We start from the raw sequence: 19,678 nt of genomic DNA on the forward strand, positions 1-19,678 counted from the left end.
ACTTTTAATCTTGAAAATCTTGTTTAGATGACGTAATTTTCATAAACCCAAACCCACCTACCTCACCAATGTCACTTCAGTTAGACAAGTGCGTTTAACTGAATTCTCTGACGCGCATAAACTATAGGAGCGAAGAAGAAGGGAAGATTTCCCCCCCTGCACACAATACCAGAATCAAGGTTTCTCTCTCTTTTTTGGTGTGCGTTTGGTATTTTCTTACATAATATAATATCTTTTATATTGAAATTATTTTTTATATTACTATATTAAAACCATAAAAAATACTAAAAAGATATTAATTTAATTTCTTTTCAGATTAAATATCTTTTACTTAAAAATATACTATTTTTTTTTATTTTTTATATTACCATATTAAAACTATAAAAAATACTAAAAAGATATTAATTTAATTTATTTTCAAATTAAATATATATTTTTAAAAAATCCAAAAATAGTTATAAATACAAAATCAAACCTATGCTTTAGTATTTCATTGACTAGGTTTAAAATAAGTCAGGGCCCTTCTCGTAGACTTTTCAAAGATAGTCTAGAGAGTAGTGGAAAACCTTGTTTTTTTTTTTGTGTTTTAAAGATAATTTTAAAAAAAATTATTTTTTGCTTTAAATTAATATTTTTTTTAGTGTTTTTCGATCATTTTAATACAATGATATCAAAAATAATTTTTAAAAAATTAAAAAAATATATTTTAATATATTTTTAAATAAAAAATATTTTAAAAAACAATTGTAATTATTATCTCCAGTACACTCAAGAGGGATTCGGACATAACAAGATCGTGTAAGTATTTGTGCAACGATTTCGTTAACTGGAGTTGGTGTTCGAGGTGGGACACCAACCATATATATGCCCAAGAGAGTTGATGGTTTTCAGGGGATCCCAGTGACTTTGTGGGTTAGTTATTCTGGATAGATAGATGGATGGTTGCAACTGATAAATTTCAGACCATTACTAGATTATTAGCACGTACTAAGTTGTGTACCATATCTAATTTTTTAGTATTAAAAAATATCCGAATGTTTCTCACATGTTTTATAATAAAAAAAATTAATTATGAAGTCAAAAGGTAAATATTGCATGCCATATTCTCTAAATATTTATATTGTGATATATAGGATGCTATTTTTATCTCAAATGTTGAGATGATGAGATATTTGCTTGGCCTGTATTAATTTATCAAATTCTCAATTTACATTATGAGACCGTTATAATTTTATAAAGAATAAATTTAAATAAACTATAAAGATTAATTTCTAATCAACACAATATTGACGAAGAAAATTAAAAAATAAATATTTAATGTGGTTATAATAATTTAATATTACGAAACAAGATTCTCAAATCAATTTAATATTAAAAAAAAGTACATAAAAAATATTAAAAATTTTGAATTGTTGAAAGGGAGAAATTTAAAAAAAATAACAAATACTATTATAGTACATAGTTTTATGTGAATGTGGTTATAATAATTTAGCCGCACCCAGTAATTTCTTGTTAATATTATCTATTACTGACTTAGCACTACAAAACAAAGCAGTTGACCATGCACGCAATCACAGGTTTCATTCATGGTTGTTAAACCTGTTACGGCATGGTAGATTGACTACACATCTAGTTGACTCACCTTCTAATCCAGGCTAGGCCTTAAAAAATATTAATTTTAAATTAATCTAGTTCATCTAACTAGTTAATTCATATTAAAATTTATTGATATTTTTTAAAATTTTAAAACAATGTTGTTTTGACATTAAAAAAAAATTAACCTGTCTAAAATTATGATTCAAATTTTATATAGATAAACCCTAAGCGGAGTTTAATATGTACTATTTCATTAAGGTAAAAGTAAAAAAAAAAAAAAAAAAAAGAGTTGAGACATTTACATATATACTAATACTCTAAAACGCCGTAGCTTTCGTCTCATGTTTTTTTTTTTAATATATATACTTGCCTGTCAAATTTGGGACTTCTTTTTCTGATTTATTGTTCCTGCTTTTGAATTTGTATCCAAGCCCCTTTTTGCTGATTGTTTTCTTGATTTGGGTTTTTGGTTGCCCCTTCAAGCCCTGCGGTCTCTCACTATGTTTTCTGTTTTCCCGCGCTCTCCTGGCTCCAAAAATGGAGGACAGAATGCCCTAACTAAACAGACAAGACAGGCTTTGTTTAGATTCTTGGGGATGTCTGTACGACTTGTCATCTGCCCTGGACGACTCTTCTCGATGGGCATTATAAACTATTATAACCTTTTTTTTTTTTTTTCTTTTAACTTCTCGAGTTTAAATATTTAGACTAACTTTTAATGAAATTTATTAAACAGTGAAGGAAGATGCGTCCATACATTTTCTGCATCTCAAAGTTGATTTTACAGGGAAAGTTAAAATTAATATAATAATATATATTATTAAAAAGCTTATTTATTTAAATTAAAAATATTAAATAATAGAAAATTTTAAAATGTTTTGCAGGGATCCTGCTTGCCACCCCTGGCTCCGTCCCTGTTTATAAACAAAAGGAAAAACCCTTATTTTTTTAGGAAAAACAATTACAGTCGCAAATGTTACTTACAGATTAAAAAATATTTTAAAAAACAACCGCAATCATACTTTTAAACACGTTCATGTGAACTGATGCTTCTTGTTTGGAATCTTCACAGGTAAATAGAGGAAAAACAAAACAAATGAAATATTGTACAAGCTCAAAATCTTCCGCAATTTAAAAAAAAAATATTTTGCTACAACATTTGTGAGCATTACGTCCTATGACATGCATGGTCCTAAGCTTCACAATTTGAATCTTCACATCCAAAAATTTGATCAGAGATTGCTGTCATGGAAAGATCTTCAAAGGTATTTATTGTTGTTTGATAATATGATGCAAGATAGTGTTTTTTAATTAAAAATATAATAATACAATAAAATCATTGAAAAAACATAAAAAAATTAATTTTATAATTTAAAAAATACTTCAAAAAAAAAAACTTAAAATGGAGAATGACACAAGATACAAAGGCGTAATAGGTGAGAAACTTGGGTTTGAAGTTTAAGGATTTACGTGGGCTTTGTTTAATTAATTTCATCTTTGGCCCACTTATTTTAACACGTGTCCATTTTTCTTATAGTTTTGAGCCACGAGTTGGTCCATGGTGGAAAAGGCCGCCAGTCACGCAGCTCCTTAAAAGCCCATGCTTCTAAGAGTACTTTATGTATTGTTGTGGCCGTATATACTTTATGTTATGAACACGTGTTATTATATGGCAGAAATAACAAAAAAAATATAACACAAATTAAAAGTACAAGGCTCAAACTAGTAAAGTAAAAAAAAAGGGGATAAAATGGTACGAAATCAAGAATAGAGGGACCGATATGATCTTATGATCAACCTTCTCCCCTCGTCTCACCTTAAAATTCCAAAACCAACAGCTTCCTGTTCTCCTTTTTAATTCTCGAAGCTGGAAAAAAAAAAAAAAAAAACAGAGACAAAACATGTCAGTCCTGGGCGACGACGGTCTGGGTTATGATCTAGCCCGGAAGCTTGAAACCCTAGGTATGTGGCGCGCTTGGCTCGGCGACTCTCTCTACTCTAATTTCCTTCATTCCCTCTCTTCTCCTGCCTCATGGCAGTCCTTCATGCGAACCGACGACTCCAAATCAAAGTCCCATTTCCAGCTTCAGCTCCGAGCTCGCGCTCTCTTATTCGATAAAGCCAGCGTTTCTCTCTTTCTCAGATCCAACACTGTTGCTGCAGTTTCCAATCTCAATCCAAATTGTCAGTCCAGAATTTTAACTCCCTTTTCTTTTCTTTTAAAAATTTTCGGAGAGTGAGCCGCACTGGTTTGATTGATTTTTGTTTTGTTTTTCATAGATTTGCAATTGCACGGTGATGATGTGTACTTCACTCTAGAGGATGAAGATCAACGACGAGAAGGGGGTGGAGTCGGGGCAACCACTAAGGTTTGTTTTGTTTCGTAATTGAATAATGTCGTCAAATCGAGCTAGTAATAATTTGTTTTTACGAGGAGGAACTCAGGCTCACGCCTTTCGTTTCGTGTTAGTAATTTCGTGTTGTATATTTGCTGTCAGAGGTATAAGAACGAAGAATTGCCAGAAACATGGTATACTCAGTTTATGGAAAAGCGTAAACTTAAAAGGCCATATAGGCTATCATTCGGGGACAGAGAGTCGGACAAACGCTCACCAGAGCAAATGTCTACTTATTTTAGACTTGTTGCTAGGCACAAAAGAAGATGTCAGTATTTGGGCTCTGGAAATTCTAATCTAGAAAGCACTTCAAATATGCGTTCTGGTTCTGTTTTAGATGGGTCTCACTCGGTGGATGATGACTTTGTCTTTTTCCCCGAGACAATGTTTATGTTCAACTGTGTACCCGATAGTGCAATCCCACCAATAATTAGAGCTCGAGACATTCAGAAAATAGAGTTCCGTGGAGCTTTTGATTCATTGCCTCAGACCAGAAATCCTGTAATGATAGAGAGGCTTGGTATTAGTGTGGAACAAGGTGGGAGTTTAAATCGTGGGAAAAATGGGTCTGAAGGTCATAAAAAACTCAGTGAAGAGCAAGCTTTGCAGATGTCTCAAAAGGTAGTAGCCTGCTTGCTAACAAGAGTTGGTTTTGATGGCGCATCAGAAATTCCCATGGAAGTCTTCTCTCAATTGCTCAGGTGTCATATTTCTAAACTAGGCCGTATCTTGAGAGTACTTGCTGATAGCTACAGAAAGCAGTGTTCAGCAGTTGAGCTACTTAAGATGTTTCTCCAAACAGCAGGGTTTAGGTGAGTTTGAAAACCTTGAACCATTTTTCATGGTGTTTTTTTTTTCTTTTTTCTCTCTTCTTCTTTCATTTCATGCCATTTCTCTAAACTCCCAAGAGATATTTTGAACACAAAGCTAAATAATCAAGTATAGTTTCTAGGATGTTAATGTTATCAGATGCAACTTTGTTTAACTTGAGTCTTTCTGCAAAGGATTTAAAATGCTCATTTTACTGCATTCGTTCCCTTAGTTACTCATGCAATTGTGCATTTATTTTATCTAATACTCATGGTATATTGGTATAAACATTTATGAAGCAAGTTTGCTATTTTTAAGAAGGTGATGACACAAGAAGGCCACATCATGTACCTCCTTTAAAGTTCTAACTAGCAGCATGCTGCTGCTTTTTAAAGGCAAGTGTCATGCTGTAGCCCAGTTGGCATGCCATCTTGCTGTTTTTTTTTTTTTTTTTCCTTTGGAAGTCTTCCAAAATTACCAACTTCTTGAATGTGTCTTTTGTTTCCAGCTAACTGAAACAATTGTAAGCTACAACAAAAAGCAACTGCACAAACACATAACAAAGTTGTATCCTGGCTAGAAATTATAAAAACGAAATTAGTGGATTTCTCTCATCTATGCCCATGGCCGGTGCTTTGTGCCAAAGGTGTGCCTAGTTGACAGTGCCTTTCTTATGACTTGTCCGGTGTTTAAGCTCTATAGCCTTATGCCCGATTCTTTTTTTCTTAATCAAAATGCCTAATGCTTAAGGCAAGCTTTTAACAACATTTCCCACACTTTTTTTAATATTCAAGAAGTTACTTTTATGTAACATTAACTCCCATACTTTAAAGAAAACTTCATCTGTGAAAACTTAAAAATGTCATGATATAATGGATTTTTTGAGCTCTGATTATTCACAAATCCCCAATCACTTGTGTATAATAGCTATATGTATAATAGTAAATGGAGAGAAATAAAATTTGTGAAGCCCAAAGGTGTTTCTTGTGAAAATTTCAGTCATTTTAGTATGTTTCCATTTTTGTTTTTTGCCTTCGGAAATGCTTTTCTTCCTGCATTTGTTCCTTACTTTGAATGGTTACTTAGTGAGTATGCAACTGCTATCGACCTTCACAGGCTGGTCATATAGTAATTGCAGAGCAACAAATTGAAAGACCTATTGGGCCCATATCAAGTCGATGTGAGGGTCAAATGCTTAAATATTTTGATCATGCATTATGAAAAATGAATATATTTGATAGGGAACTTCAATGGCTTTGAAAGTTCAAATGACAGATAGAGTTGGTTTGATGACCAACAGCTAATGTTTTGGTCAGACGCTTGGCCTTTTACCATGATACATTTGTTGGCCAATATCCAACATGATCCACCTTTAGCTTGTGTTTGTAGACCAAATTCAAGTTGAAGCAAGCGTTATAGAATGCTCAAATCATGGTTGAACCGTGAATGCTGCACATGGGATTTGAAAGGTTGTTAACTTGCGCACTAAGGAAAATAAAATCAACAGATTGAAGGATGCTGCCCCTACCAGTGAAAGAGTTCTTCTATGAAGGTGATGAGGGAAACCAGCAAGGTCATTCAGAAGCATCCTCAACAAAAAGATGGAAGTTAAGAATTCCATGCAATGGTCAATAAAATGAAGAAGTTTCTTTAGACTAGGTGGAAGTTCGAGAGATACTCTGATGTGTAGTTCTTTATTATGGTTTAGGTTTGGGTTTTTCTGATTTTTCTTTTGTCGGGTGGGGGAGGGTGTTTGGATTATGTTGGGAATTCTTTTCAGAGGAGCCTTTAAGAGGGTGATAGTGGCAATTGAATTTTGATTCACTGTTGAGCCTATGGCATGGACAATCTTTGTCTTGATTTGATTGAAGTGGAGCTGATCCTCAAAATTTTGTTTTCATTAGAGGGTGGTTGGCTCACAAAATCAGAAGGGGCGAGTCTGGAATATTATAATCAGGTTATTATTATGCATGACTCATTTCAGGAATGCTGGTTTTCAAAATTAACTTTCCTTTACCCACAGCTTAATGGGGAGATCTTATTTTTTGAGCTATTGGGAGTTGAAATTTAACATTATGACAGATATTTTCTCTCTATTTAAACTATGAAGGCAAGGGGCCTTCATTGTAATAGTTATATATCTTAAATACCTACAGGGCTTCCAAGAGAGAACAAGTTTGAGTATGATATTCTTCTATGTCAGCCAGACACAAAAGTCTGACATATTTTGGGTTCTCTTAGGTTTCTCATTTCCCGTAGTTATCCCGAGGAAAGCAGCATTCCATGAACCAAATGCACCTTCATTTCATTTTGTTTTGTTGTTTTAGGGAAGAGGGTGGTGGTGGAAGGGGATAAATGAAGCTTTTCTACATGTCTGATTTGATCTGAAAGCTTTGGAAAATAGACATCATGCTTGACTTCCATGCTATTAATTATCAAATGTATGCAATGGAAATCTCTAACCTATCTTGGATCTTTGGAAGCTTCTTTTCTAGTTCCAGTATTTTTATAAAGCTTAGCAATCACATTGCTTACCTTTGCATATCCTTCAAAATTCCTCCTCAATGTTTTATATCAAGGTCTTCTACATAGTGTAGCTTTTTATTAGTTTTGTTGCGTCTTTTACTCAGCCAGAAAACCCAAAACCCTGTTCATCTAATCATCTCTATAAAGTCTTGAATTACTGCTATTAGTCTTGGTGATTTTATATGGATGAGGTATCATTATCATTTAACCCCCTGAATCAATGAGTCTTTCCTCACATTCTTTTAATGTTAGACTGTTCAGCTATTGTCTGGCATATACTGCAATGTGTGGTGTGTTAGTGTTTTGATATTTTTCATTATCGTGGCATAGTAGTGTTTGTATTAACCCTAGGATTTAGGCTTGTTTGCATTTAATTGCATGAAGACTCAGTGGTGATTAATTGTTCTGTTGCCTTATCTAGTAACCCCACCTTGCATTTTCATGGTACTATTGATTTTCTATCAGCCCATTATATGTAATAACTACCCCCTTTCCAACCCAATGATTCTGTCTGTTTTAAGTACTTCTGATTTTCCTTCTTTATAAACTTGGTTTTTTGTACTATTCATTTTCTATTATATCCATTGTCTAACATTTTCCCTTTTGCTGCAAGTAATTTGGTCCACTTGATGAAGATTGTTAAGGAAGGTGCTAGAAATACTGCAGAACCAACCCACCAACAAGCACACGGAATCCAGTCACAATTTCATTCTCAGCACCAGAATCTTCTTCGACTACCTCAGCAAGTATGCAATATACATCAATATCTTTGTATTGTGATGCATTTTCCCAGTTCTGACCTTTCTGCTAATTTATTCCTTTTGGTCTCGGGGTTCTTGGGTTGGAGAAACTGATTCAAATTGTAGCTGGAACTTTTCCTTCTGGCATAAATTTGATCACGTGAAGCTTAGCACATTAAAGGAAACGGCTCTTTTCAATTTCTTTTGGTTTGAAAAAATATCCTTACACCAAGGTTGTCCTCAAAAGAGAAGGGTCCTTGTGAGCTTTCATGCAGACATGTTCGGTTATTTCCTAGTACTTCATGATTGAACTCCAGTTTTTGACTAGCTGGGCTTCCAATTTTTCATATAAGCTCCCGTGGTTCTTAAAGTTCCAACACTTGAATAGCATTCACCTCCTAGCCTCAACTGTATTTTGAGATGGTTATTGGAGAAAGTTGCCATGTAACCCTGCCCATGGGGAATGTGTGGAGAGTATTAGGATGGATACCCTTTACTATCTACAGTACCTGTGGGCTCTAAAAGCTTTTTTGTGTTGACCGTCACATTTCATCATATTTCTGTAACAATGTTATGATAAGTTGATAACTGGGTTTTGATCTATGATGAAGCTACAGATCCCAAGACAAATGCATCCACAGATGCAGCCAATGGTTCATTCCCAAAATTTAACATTTCAGCAGCAGCAGCAGCATTTTGAGAGATTGCGTAGGCGCCACACATCCACTCCTCGCCCTGGTATGGACGTGGACAAGGACAAGCCTTTGGTACAAGTAAAGGTTGAAAACCCACCGGAATTGCCGTTGGATAATAATGCCGTCAATGCTTTCCATTCCAGACAGCCACAGATGCAGATGCGGCATCAACAAATTGCTGCAATGTCAAATCTCCACGCTCAGCCTAACAATCAGCTCAGGCAGTTGGCATCCCTCCAAGTTCCCCAAATGCAAACATCGTAAGGAGAACAAATTTTGCCAGACTTGTTATGCTTGCTGGACTTCTAAGACACTATGATTTGCATGCAGGAACATGGGTATGGTGAGGGCTCCACCGGTGAAGGTTGAAGGTTTTCAGGAATTGATGGGTGGGGATGCGGCATTAAAACATGACACCGAGGAAAATAAGCTAACCTCTCCATCAAGTAAATAACTTATGTAAGTAGTCTACAATATATCCGTGTAGTTCAATTTGTAGGAAATATCAATACATATTCTAATTGAAGCTCTTCGCCAACATTGGGAGAGACATTCATGCCTATACCACTCTTGTACAAGAATGAGTTGGATTCAATTGTCCAATGGACAATGACGCACTGTCCAAGTTACACACGCGATTCATTAATTAAATAAAAAACGTTGTGCAGGTCACATGATAATCTTTGGCTTCTGTGGACTCCCCATATTCCCCTGGCAAGGCAAGGCTACCCTGGCAAAGCAAGACGATTTCTCCAAGCAAATTCTGGAAGAAAGGAAGTGCACGGAAGACAAGTGAAGGAAGATGGTGTCCCCATGTTGACATTAGGATAAATATTTGACAAGTGTCTTCGGAGGTTGTTTCTCATTATTAATCCAAGTGCTAGGTATTTATTTGTCTACCACTGAATATGTAACAAGCATTTGTAATAAAAACGGATAAACCAAACTCTTCATAGTAGTTCTTACCCTTTCTATTATAAAAATAGGATAACATGGACAAAAAAAATAGTGTTTTTATATTTTTTTTCTGCATCATAAAAATGGTCCAACCAAACATTTAAAATAGTTATTTTTTCATGAAATTTGATTTTTAAGAGAATTTGTTTTCCCTAACGAGGCTTGGGTAGAATTTTTTTTCTCTCTCAAGTAGCATATTTTTTGTCAAATCCGAAACTTCTTGATCGGTCTGGCTTGAAACATGAAGGTAGAGCAAAATTGAACCAACTGGTCCAGATATCCATGTTAATAATAAAAAAAAATTGAACAAACTGTCTGCTTGTTTGATTTTTGATTTATTTGGTTTAAAAACCAAATAAATTGAAAAACCAATTTATTTTTTTTCTTTCAACTTTTATTTTTACAAAATAAAAAAACAAAAAAAATTAAATTATAAAATCTCATAAAAATGTTAAAAATTAAATATATAAAACCAAACTGAAATATTTTTACAAGATTCAATTCAGATTAGAATTACGCAAAATTTCTTAAAAAAATTTAGGATTAAGAGAGGCTGAACGAGAGGCTTAACATAAAATTTTTAAAAATTTTCATATGCTTGGAGAAGACCACTTGAGTTGAGTTTTAGAGGGTATTTAATATTGCGATAGTTTTTATGATTTAGAAAAAAATTAATTAAGAAAAATTATTTTTATTTGTAGTTGGTTGGATTAAATTATGTATCTGGTTAAGATTGTAGTTGAAATTGTTATTGAATAAAAAACAATTTTAAATTTTTTTGATTAAAATTGTGGTTGAAAGTGATGTTGTTAGTAAAATATTTTAAAAAACTTGTACTAATTTATTAGTTTGCAATTATATTAATATATATTAGATTATTAATACATCATAACTACAACATTACAATCATATTTTTATTATTTTATTAAACTAGTTGTAATCTTATCACAAACATAATCAATTCAAAAAGTCTCTAGCATTCATGGCTTTGCGAACATGAAATGACATCGGTTATGTAGTATCTTTAATACCATTACAATTTAAGCTTGTATTTTGTAATGATATACAAGCATATTTTACAAAGTTTTCCACCTATTTTTCCACACTCTAAATATACATTCTATCATACAAGCATGATTGAATGCTTCATCTTGATTTTTTGATTGTTCTTACCGATGAAATTCTAGCAAGTTATATCCATTATCTTTATATATGTAACTAAATATTTATATTTATTTGGATATCCATTATTTTTTCTATATTACCGGTTTATATTCTTCGAGTAATCTTTAATATACGAGAGATTGATTATCTAGAACTTAGACAATCTATGCATTTATATCATTTCATCCATTTATATATTTTTTTTGAACTCAAAATAATCAAAACTACATTTTAAACCTCTATCCATTTAATTTATGAAATCAAAATCAGTAAAGTTACCAATCTCCTAAGTAATGCAACCGAGGAAGAAAAGGATTATAACCATGAGTGTTTATAAGAATTATCAATAGCAGATCAACGATTCCTGCAGCAATAAATAGGGATACAGTTTCAAAAGTGAACAAGATCTGATTATATGCTATATATTTTTAAGAATAAGCACGGTTGAAATTAAAGAAATATTAAAAAAAGGAAATTACCTAGATTTTTTTGCTGAAAACACTCGGCCGTACACGAAAAAAGGAATTACAAGACTTAAAAAAAACATATTTGGCGGTGATTTCTGTAAATCTTGGTTGTTGATGGTGGTTTGTGTAATTCCGGTGATGGTTTGTGGGTTTCGCAATGTTTGTGGCTTTAAAAAACGAAATAAATAGAGGTCGTTCAAAAAGAGAAGGAGATCAATGAAGAGGTTAAGAAAAGTGGACGATGAGAATAACTGTTTTAATGGATTCCCACGAGAGCAGGGAAGAGAGGATAGAGAGATATTGTGATCAACAAAAAGAAGAGAAAAAAAAAAAACGTCTTCTATCTTCAAGTACTTTTTACACAGGAATTTTAAAAGCAGATCTAGAAGCATGCTTTTTGATTAAAAACTCGTGGCTGGCTTCAATTACTTTTTGCACAAGAATTTTAAAAGTAGGTGAAGCATGCTTTTGATTAACTTGTGGTTGGACCGCGTTGTGACATGAATCCCACTTTCTTAAACCTGTGTTTTGATATTTTACCAAATTATTGTGGTGATACTGCACCACACTTTCTACTACAAAAACAATCACCCTCGTAGTCACGCCACTTTTGCCACGGAAGGAGGTTCTAATAATTAGTTCCGTGCAACTAATACTCTGAAAAAGATTCCGCTCCTTTTCCTCTTCTCCACTCAATGCAGCAGCAGCAGCAGAAGCATTACCGTCACAAGGGTCCTCCACGACAGCCGTTGATCGAGCTCCAACCGGGTCAGGTTGCATTCCGAGTAGTCTGTCATGTTTCGAAAATCGGTGGTCTCATCAGCCACTCCAGCTCCGTAATATCCCCAATCTGGCTTGAAGCCGGTTGCCTTGTTCACTGCGAGGAGGCGGTGAAGGGATCGGAGCACCGGGTGATAGTGGTGGTGGGGTCCGCGTCCCCAGAGAAGAAAATCGCGGTGGGTGAAGGTGAGACGGTGGAAGTGTCTGGAGCGCAGGAGGCGGTGGTTAGGGTTTTAGAGAGGATGTGGAGGGTGGATGGGAAGAAGGATGGTGGTGAGTACGAGGGTTATTGTGGACTTTTGGCCAATACGTCGCAGATTGGTGCCGTTGTGGGTAGAGAAGGCAGGAATATCAAGAGAATGAAGAGAACTAGTGGGGCCCATATCTGGATTCTCCCGGCTCCACTATGCGGTTTGAAGGAAGATCAATTAATTCAGGTTTAATTCTTCCTTTTCTTTTCCTACAGATTTGTCCTATAATAATTCATGATAAATTTTGTGTTTTTGTAGGAGAGAAATATAATTTTTTACATCATAGTTTAAGAAAAATAAAATCTTTTATATTATCTGAAATGAAATTTGAAAAAATTGGTGTATGAAAAAAAAAAAAAAGATTACAGGCAGTAGCACTGTGGCTGTAAAGAAAGCAGTGATTGCTGTAACTAGCTGCCTTCAAGATTATCCTCCTCCATGCGAGAAGGATGAAGTGGGTTTAGGACTTGGAGCTGTTAGGAGAAGGAGAAGTGGTTCCTCTGGTGATCCAAATGCTGAATTCTCTCCTCATTCGTGTTCCCTGCTACCCACATATTCTGAAAATATTGAAACTGATGGAGACCATAAGAAACCTAATGAACAATCACAAGTTCAATTTAGGATGATCTGCTCCCATGGTGCAGCTGGGATCATCATAGGCAAGGGAGGGTCTGTAGTCAGAGCTCTGCAAAATCAAACTGGTGCTTCTATCATCTTTGCTCCTCCTATAACCAACTCCGATGACCGTCTAGTTACTGTTTCTGCATTGGAGAACCTTGAATCATCCCACTCTCCCGCACAGAATGCACTTCTTCTTGTCTTTGATAGATCTATTGAGCATGACATTGAAAGAGCTCGTTCCTTGGGCTTGATTGAGGAAATTACCGTGACAGCGACCCTCCTGCTGCCATCAAATAGGGTCTCTTGTTTGATTGGAAGAGGAGGTAGGGTAGACTCAGAAATGATAGAAACAACTGGTGCTGATATACAGATAATGCAAGCGGACCAATTCTTTGATTTCGCTTCAAAGAATGATGCAGTAGTGCAGGTGCAATTCTTATCGTCTTACTTTTTTTTTATTTGTTGTCAAGTTATTGTGACATTAAAAGGATTTTAGTATACAACATAAACTGGGTTGAAGTATGTCATTGAGTCTAATAATCATTATTTAATGTGATTTTTGGTGCTGCCGTGATTTGTGCTTGTAATCAGTTATCTGCTCCTCTCCCTCCAAGAACAATCAACACTTCTTCATCACCTGTCGTTGTCATCATCTAGTTTGGTTAGCAAATTTCACCTCTTCTTGTAACATTTTCAAAGCTCTACCAGTTCTCTGCGCATCAGTTGTATTTATATGTTTTTTTTTTCATTTATCTTATTATATAAAATTTTGATGTCTTTGCTGTTTGTTGTGAAGATGTGCAATATTTTAAATGTACCAAGAGTTCTGTCACTTATCGTTTGCCTTTTGTTCTTTGATATTGCCTGATGCTTTCTAAGTAGAGGATTTTTCTTGATCATCCAGGATGAAAACTGGTATTGAACTATAGATAGATACTGGAATGTTTATACCTTGTAATGGAGTGTGATCAGCCAACATGGTAAAGTATTTGGAGCTTCTATTGAAGATTTATGTCTTTTTTTTTTTTTTGAATTCCCAGTCCTGTATCTACCTGGTTAAAATCTTTGGTACCACCTACCTAGCGATTTATTCCCAAACTGTTATATGTTTTGCAGATTACAGGTGAGGAGAAAAATGTACAGAATGCTCTGTTTCAAGTTACCTGTAAACTGAGGGGGAATCTTTTGCCTACCGAGATGCTCAATGGATTGAGGGCAGGGAGCCCCTATAGAAGAGCGGGGGAGATCACTATGTTGCATCAATCAGCTGGCGAATCTCTCGATTCCAATCAGGAAACAAGCTTTGGAAAAAGAGTGGATCAAGTACGTGATACTCCTTCCTCATTCCTGCAGTTGCCACAGGTGAAGATTTTCTCTTCACTTGTTTGCAGTTTTAAATTATCTGAATTGAAATTTGAAAAAATTGGTGTTTGAAAAAAAAAAAAAAGATTACAGGGAGTAGCTCTGTGGCCATAAAGAAAGCAGTGATTGATGTAACTAGCTGCCTTCAAGATTGTCCTCCATACGAGAAGGATGAGGTGGATTTAAGCCTTGGAGCTGGTAGGAGAAGAAGAAGTGGTTCCTCTGGTGAACCAATGTGTTCCCTGCTACCCACATATTCTGAAAATATTGCAACTGATGGAGACCATAAGAAACCTAATGAACAATCACAAGTTCAATTTAGGATGATCTGCTCCCATGGTGCAGCTGGGAGCATCATAGGCACGGGAGGATCCATAGTCAGAGCTCTGCAAAATCAAACTGGTGCTTCTATCAGCTTTGCTCCTCCTATAACCAACTCCGATGACCGTCTAGTTACTGTTTCTGCATTGGAGAACCTTGAATCATCGCACTCTCCTGCACAGAATGCACTTCTTCTTGTCTTTGCTAGATCTATTGAGCATGACATTGAAAGAGCTCGTTCCTTGGGCTTGATTGAGGAAATTACCGTGACAGCAACCCTCCTGCTGCCATCAAATAAGGTCTCTTGTTTGATTGGAAGAGGAGGTAGGGTAGATTCAGAAATGATAGAAACAACTGGTGCTGACATACAGATATTGCAAGGGGACCAAATCTTTGATTTCGCTTCAAAGAATGATGTAGTAGTGCAGGTGCGATTCTGATTGTCTTAATTTTTTTTTTTCTGTTTTCAAGTTATTGTGAAATAAAGAGGATTTTAGTATACGACATAAACTGGGTTGAAGTATGTCATTGAGTCTAATATTTGTTGCTTAATATGATTTTTGGTGCTGCTGTGATTTGTGCTTATAAACAGTTATGTGCTCCTCTCCCTCCAAGAACAATCAACACTTCTTCATTACCTGTCATTGTCATCATCTAGTTTGGTTAGCAAATTTCACCTCTTCTTGTAACATTTTCAAAGCACTACCAGTTCTCTGCGCATCAGTTGTATTTGTATTTTTTTTCCATTTAACATATTATATAAAATTTTGATGTTTTTGCTGTTTGTTGTGTAGACATGCAATATTTTAAATGTACCAAGAGTTCTGTCACTTATCAGTTGCCTTTTGTTCTTTGATATTGCCTGATGCTTTCTAAGTAGAGGATTTTTCTTGATCATCCAGGATAAAAACTGGTATAGAACTATAGATAGATACTGGAATGTTTATACCTTGTAATGGAGTGTGATCAGCCAACATGGTAAAGCATTTGGAGCTTCTATTGAAGATTTATGTCTTGTTCTTTTTTTTTGAGTTCCCAGTCCCGTACCTACCTGGTTAAAATCTTTGGTGCCACCTACCTAGCGATTTATTCCCAAACTTTAATATGTTTTGCAGATTACAGGTGAGGAGAAAAATGTACAGAATGCTCTGTTTCAAGTTACCTGTAAACTGAGGGGGAATCTTTTGCCTACCGAGATGCTCAATGGATTGAGGGCAGGGAGCCCCTATAGAAGAGCGGGGGAGATCACTATGTTGCATCAATCAGCTGGCGAATCTCTCGATTCCAATCAGGAAACAAGCTTTGAAAAAAGATTGGATCAAGTACGCGATACTCCTTCCTCATTGCTGCAGTTGCCACAGGTGAAGATTTTATCTTCACTTGTTTGCAGTTTTAAATTATCTGAATTGAAATTTGAAAAAATTGGTGTTTGAAAAAAAAAAAAAGATTACAGGGAGTAGCTCTGTGGCCATAAAGAAAGCAGTGATTGATGTAACTAGCTGCCTTCAAGATTGTCCTCCATACGAGAAGGATGAGGTGGATTTAAGCCTTGGAGCTGGTAGGAGAAGAAGAAGTGGTTCCTCTGGTGAACCAATGTGTTCCCTGCTACCCACATATTCTGAAAATATTGCAACTGATGGAGACCATAAGAAACCTAATGAACAATCACAAGTTCAATTTAGGATGATCTGCTCCCATGGTGCAGCTGGAAGAATCATAGGCACAGGAGGGTCTGTAGTCAGAGCTCTGCAAAATCAAACTGGTGCTTCTATCATCTTTGCTCGTCCTATAACCAACTCTGATGACCGTCTAGTTACTGTTTCTGCATTGGAGAACCTTGAATCATCGCACTCTCCTGCACAGAATGCACTTCTTCTTGTCTTTGCTAGATCTATTGAGCATGACATTGAAAGAGCTCGTTCCTTGGGCTTGATTGAGGAAATTACCGTGACAGCAACCCTTCTGCTGCCATCAAATAAGGTCTATTGTTTGATTGGAAGAGGAGGTAGGGTAGATTCAGAAATGATAGAAACAACTGGTGCTGATATACAGATAATGCAAGGGGATCAATTCTTTGATTTGGCTTCTAAGAATGATGCAGTAGTGCAGGTGCAATTCTTATCGTCTTACTTTTTTTTATTAGTTTTCAAGTTATTGCGACATTAAAAGGATTTTAGCATACAACATAAACTGGGTTGAAGTATGTCATTGAGTCTAATAATCATTGCTTAATGTGATTTTTGGTGCTGCCGCTATTTGTGCTTGTAATCAGTTATCTGCTCCTCTCCCTCCAAGAACAATCAACACTTCTTCATCACCTGTCGTTGTCATCATCTAGTTTGGTTAGCAAATTTCACCTCTTCTTGTAACATTTTCAGAGCTCTACCAGTTCTCTGCGCATCAGTTGTATTTGGATTTTTTTTTTCCATTTATCTTATTATATAAAATTTTGATGTCTTTGCTGTTTGTTGTGTAGATATGCAATATTTTAAATGTACCAAGAGTTCTGTCACTTATCGGTTGCCTTTTGTTCTTTAAAATTGCCTGATGCTTTCAAAGTCGAGAATTTTTCTTGATTATCCAGGATAAAAACTGGTATAGAACTATAGATACATACTGGTAAAGCATTTGGAGCTTCTATAGAAGATTTATGTCTTTTTGTTTTTGAATTCCCATTCCCCTACCTTCTTTTTAAAAACCTTTGGTGCCACCTGCCTAGCGATTTATTCCCTAACTGTTACATGTTTTGCAGATTACTGGTGAGCACAAAAATGTACAGAATGCTCTGTTTCAAGTTACCTGTAAACTGAGGGAGAATCTTTTGCCCACCAAGATGCTCAATGGATTGAGGGCGGGGAGCCCCTATAGAAGAGCGGGGGAGAGCACTATGTTGCATCAATCAGCTGGATCAGTCAGCCGGCGAATGTCTCGATTCCAATCAGGAAACAGGTTTGGAAGAAAGAGTGGATCAAGTACGTGATCCTCCTTTACCAAACTTGCAGCAAGGGGAAGATTTTCTCTTCCCTTGTTTGCAGTTTTATATGTAGTTCAGCCCAAAAGGTTTGTTGTCATGTGGTCGTGGAAATTGCATAGTGGGCGGACAACATACAGCACAGACAATGAAAGCAGCTCAACCTCCTCTGGCAAGGTTTCAGAACTTGAAAGGGTACCGAGGGAGGTGCTTAATCAGGCACGAGGGAGTTCTGGTGGGGGAGTGTTGGATGGAGACCACTTGTCCTGAATCTCCTGATTATGTTCCAGAAGAAATTTTAACACACTAGGAAATGACATTTTAGCTGTTTAACATAGATATGGTTTGTGTCACACTCCTGCGTGCTTGTCAATTTGAAATAGTACGCTGTAATATTTACCTGTTAATATGGAAGCATTCTTCTTATAGTCAGGGTGCTTTAGGTTGTGAAGATGATGATTTGGATAAAAAATTAAGTAAGAAAATATGACTTAGGATATTTGACTCATCGGTGAGATGGAGAAGGAATCGATCTGTTGTGTGCTCAAGTGAGAGACAAATGAAACCTTTTCCATATTTTGCCATATTTGCTTATCTGTGGAAATAAACTAGGGCAAAGGCCAAGAGCATGAACTCCATCAAAATTATTTAAATGAAATAAAATTATTGCTTTAATTTCTAATGTCAATGAAAGACATGGTTCAAGGCAGGGAGATTTTGGGATGTCTTGACTGGTAAAATTCTTCCTTATTTTGGGGAGAGAGATTCTTCAGATATAAAACCCTTAACATAAATAATTATTTATGTAGAAAAACCTTTACTGGACTTTTTGCAAGGTTATCATTTCACTTTAATTCCATCAGTTCTTCTTTCAAAATAGATTATGATTTTCTTGAAAATTTACATGTCAACTTTAGAATCTATGAGATTAGTTGAGATAAGCGCAAGTTAGCCCGGACATCCATATTAATAATAATAATAAAAAACAGATTATGTTGAAACATATTTCATTTCACTTAGAATCTTGACTTGTTTCGGTAATTCTGTTTAAATTTCACCTGAAATGTTATGGTTTTATTTTAGTTGTTCGGTTCTAGCCAAATAGTGTATTTTTTTTGTTTTATTTTTTTAAAAAGGAAATCTATGTTTTTTCCTCTCTCTATTTTCTTCATTAAATTTTGGACAACTGGAGATGATGACGGGAATAGTTATTGATAAGGTCAGGGTGAGTTGTATTTTTTTGCTTTATCAAAAAGGGTTGATTTCAGGGGAGCTAGTGTTCGGAAAGCTTTGTGATGTTTTTATTTCTCATATCTTATTGAACTCGCTTTTTCCATATATATATATATATATATATATATAGCAATACAATTACTGATACGAAACAATAAAAAGACTAGGAAATACTGGAATATTAATAGGAAGAAAATGCCACGTGTAAGCTTATGTAACTGCCTCGACTAACAAAGAAGACAAAGTCACACGATGTCCTTCTTGCTCCTGCCCTTGCAAATGATCTTCGCATGTGCATGTATATATGTCCTGTCTGCAAAATGGCCATATCAATTCACTGCATTTATTACTTACTCAAGCAATCATGCATTTATTTCATCAAATTATCACGGGGTATAATATTGGTATAAACCTTCCCGGAGCAAGTTTCTTGTTTTCGTTTGTTTGTGTGGTTGTTTCTACGTTTGAAGCAACCACAACAAAATAAATATTTAATTATATTAGAAATGCAATTTATTTTTAGTGGGGCCTAGTACAAATCACGTTTAAAACACAGGTTCTGTCGAAGCAGCTCCAAACTGCTTTTCTTCTTCACTGTTCAGTGTTTTAGTGAATTGTAATGTTCACTTAAAACAATGAACACTGTAAGTGAAATTTAATTCACTCATACTGTTCGCGTAAACTGTTTTTTTTTATAAAAAAACTAGTTTAGAGTGAATTAAATTAACTCGCACTGTCATGTGAACAAATTTTTTTTCTCGAAAAACTAGTGTAGAGTGAATTAAATT

At 35.3% G+C, this 19,678-nt stretch overlaps 2 protein-coding genes across 10 annotated transcripts; both read left to right on the top strand.

Annotated features, from left to right (window-relative positions):
* Positions 1-3,453: 3,453 nt before the first annotated feature.
* Positions 3,454-9,721, top strand: LOC7480184 (uncharacterized). 2 transcript variants are annotated; one of them, XM_024605804.2, is made up of 7 exons: positions 3,454-3,780; positions 3,877-3,965; positions 4,095-4,804; positions 7,942-8,074; positions 8,680-9,023; positions 9,094-9,222; positions 9,432-9,721. In XM_024605804.2, the coding sequence occupies exons 1-6, from the start codon at positions 3,498-3,500 to the stop codon at positions 9,215-9,217; spliced, it is 1,683 nt and encodes a 560-aa protein (XP_024461572.2). In that variant the 5' UTR covers positions 3,454-3,497; the 3' UTR covers positions 9,218-9,222; positions 9,432-9,721. The 2 variants fall into 2 exon arrangements, with proteins under 2 accessions (XP_024461572.2, XP_052310580.1); XM_052454620.1 differs by having other exon boundaries at positions 8,686-9,023.
* A 1,650-nt stretch (positions 9,722-11,371) lies between these two features.
* Positions 11,372-18,085, top strand: LOC7480183 (uncharacterized). Of its 8 annotated transcripts, none has more exons than XM_024605802.2 (8): positions 11,372-12,568; positions 12,744-13,430; positions 14,120-14,365; positions 14,452-15,114; positions 15,802-16,047; positions 16,133-16,795; positions 16,959-17,028; positions 17,439-17,581. In XM_024605802.2, exons 1-7 carry the CDS (start codon positions 12,047-12,049, stop codon positions 17,022-17,024), a joined length of 3,093 nt encoding a protein of 1,030 aa, XP_024461570.2. In that variant the 5' UTR covers positions 11,372-12,046; the 3' UTR covers positions 17,025-17,028; positions 17,439-17,581. The 8 variants fall into 8 exon arrangements, with proteins under 8 accessions (XP_024461570.2, XP_052310577.1, XP_052310575.1 ...); XM_052454617.1 differs by lacking the exon at positions 17,439-17,581 and adding an exon at positions 17,163-17,428; XM_052454615.1 differs by lacking the exon at positions 16,959-17,028 and having other exon boundaries at positions 11,373-12,568; positions 15,802-16,008; positions 17,439-18,085.
* The last annotated feature ends 1,593 nt before the right edge of the window (positions 18,086-19,678 follow it).

The sequence above is a fragment of the Populus trichocarpa genome, chromosome 7 (assembly GCF_000002775.5).
Source record: "Populus trichocarpa isolate Nisqually-1 chromosome 7, P.trichocarpa_v4.1, whole genome shotgun sequence".
In the NCBI taxonomy this organism is placed as follows: Eukaryota; Viridiplantae; Streptophyta; class Magnoliopsida; order Malpighiales; family Salicaceae; genus Populus; species Populus trichocarpa.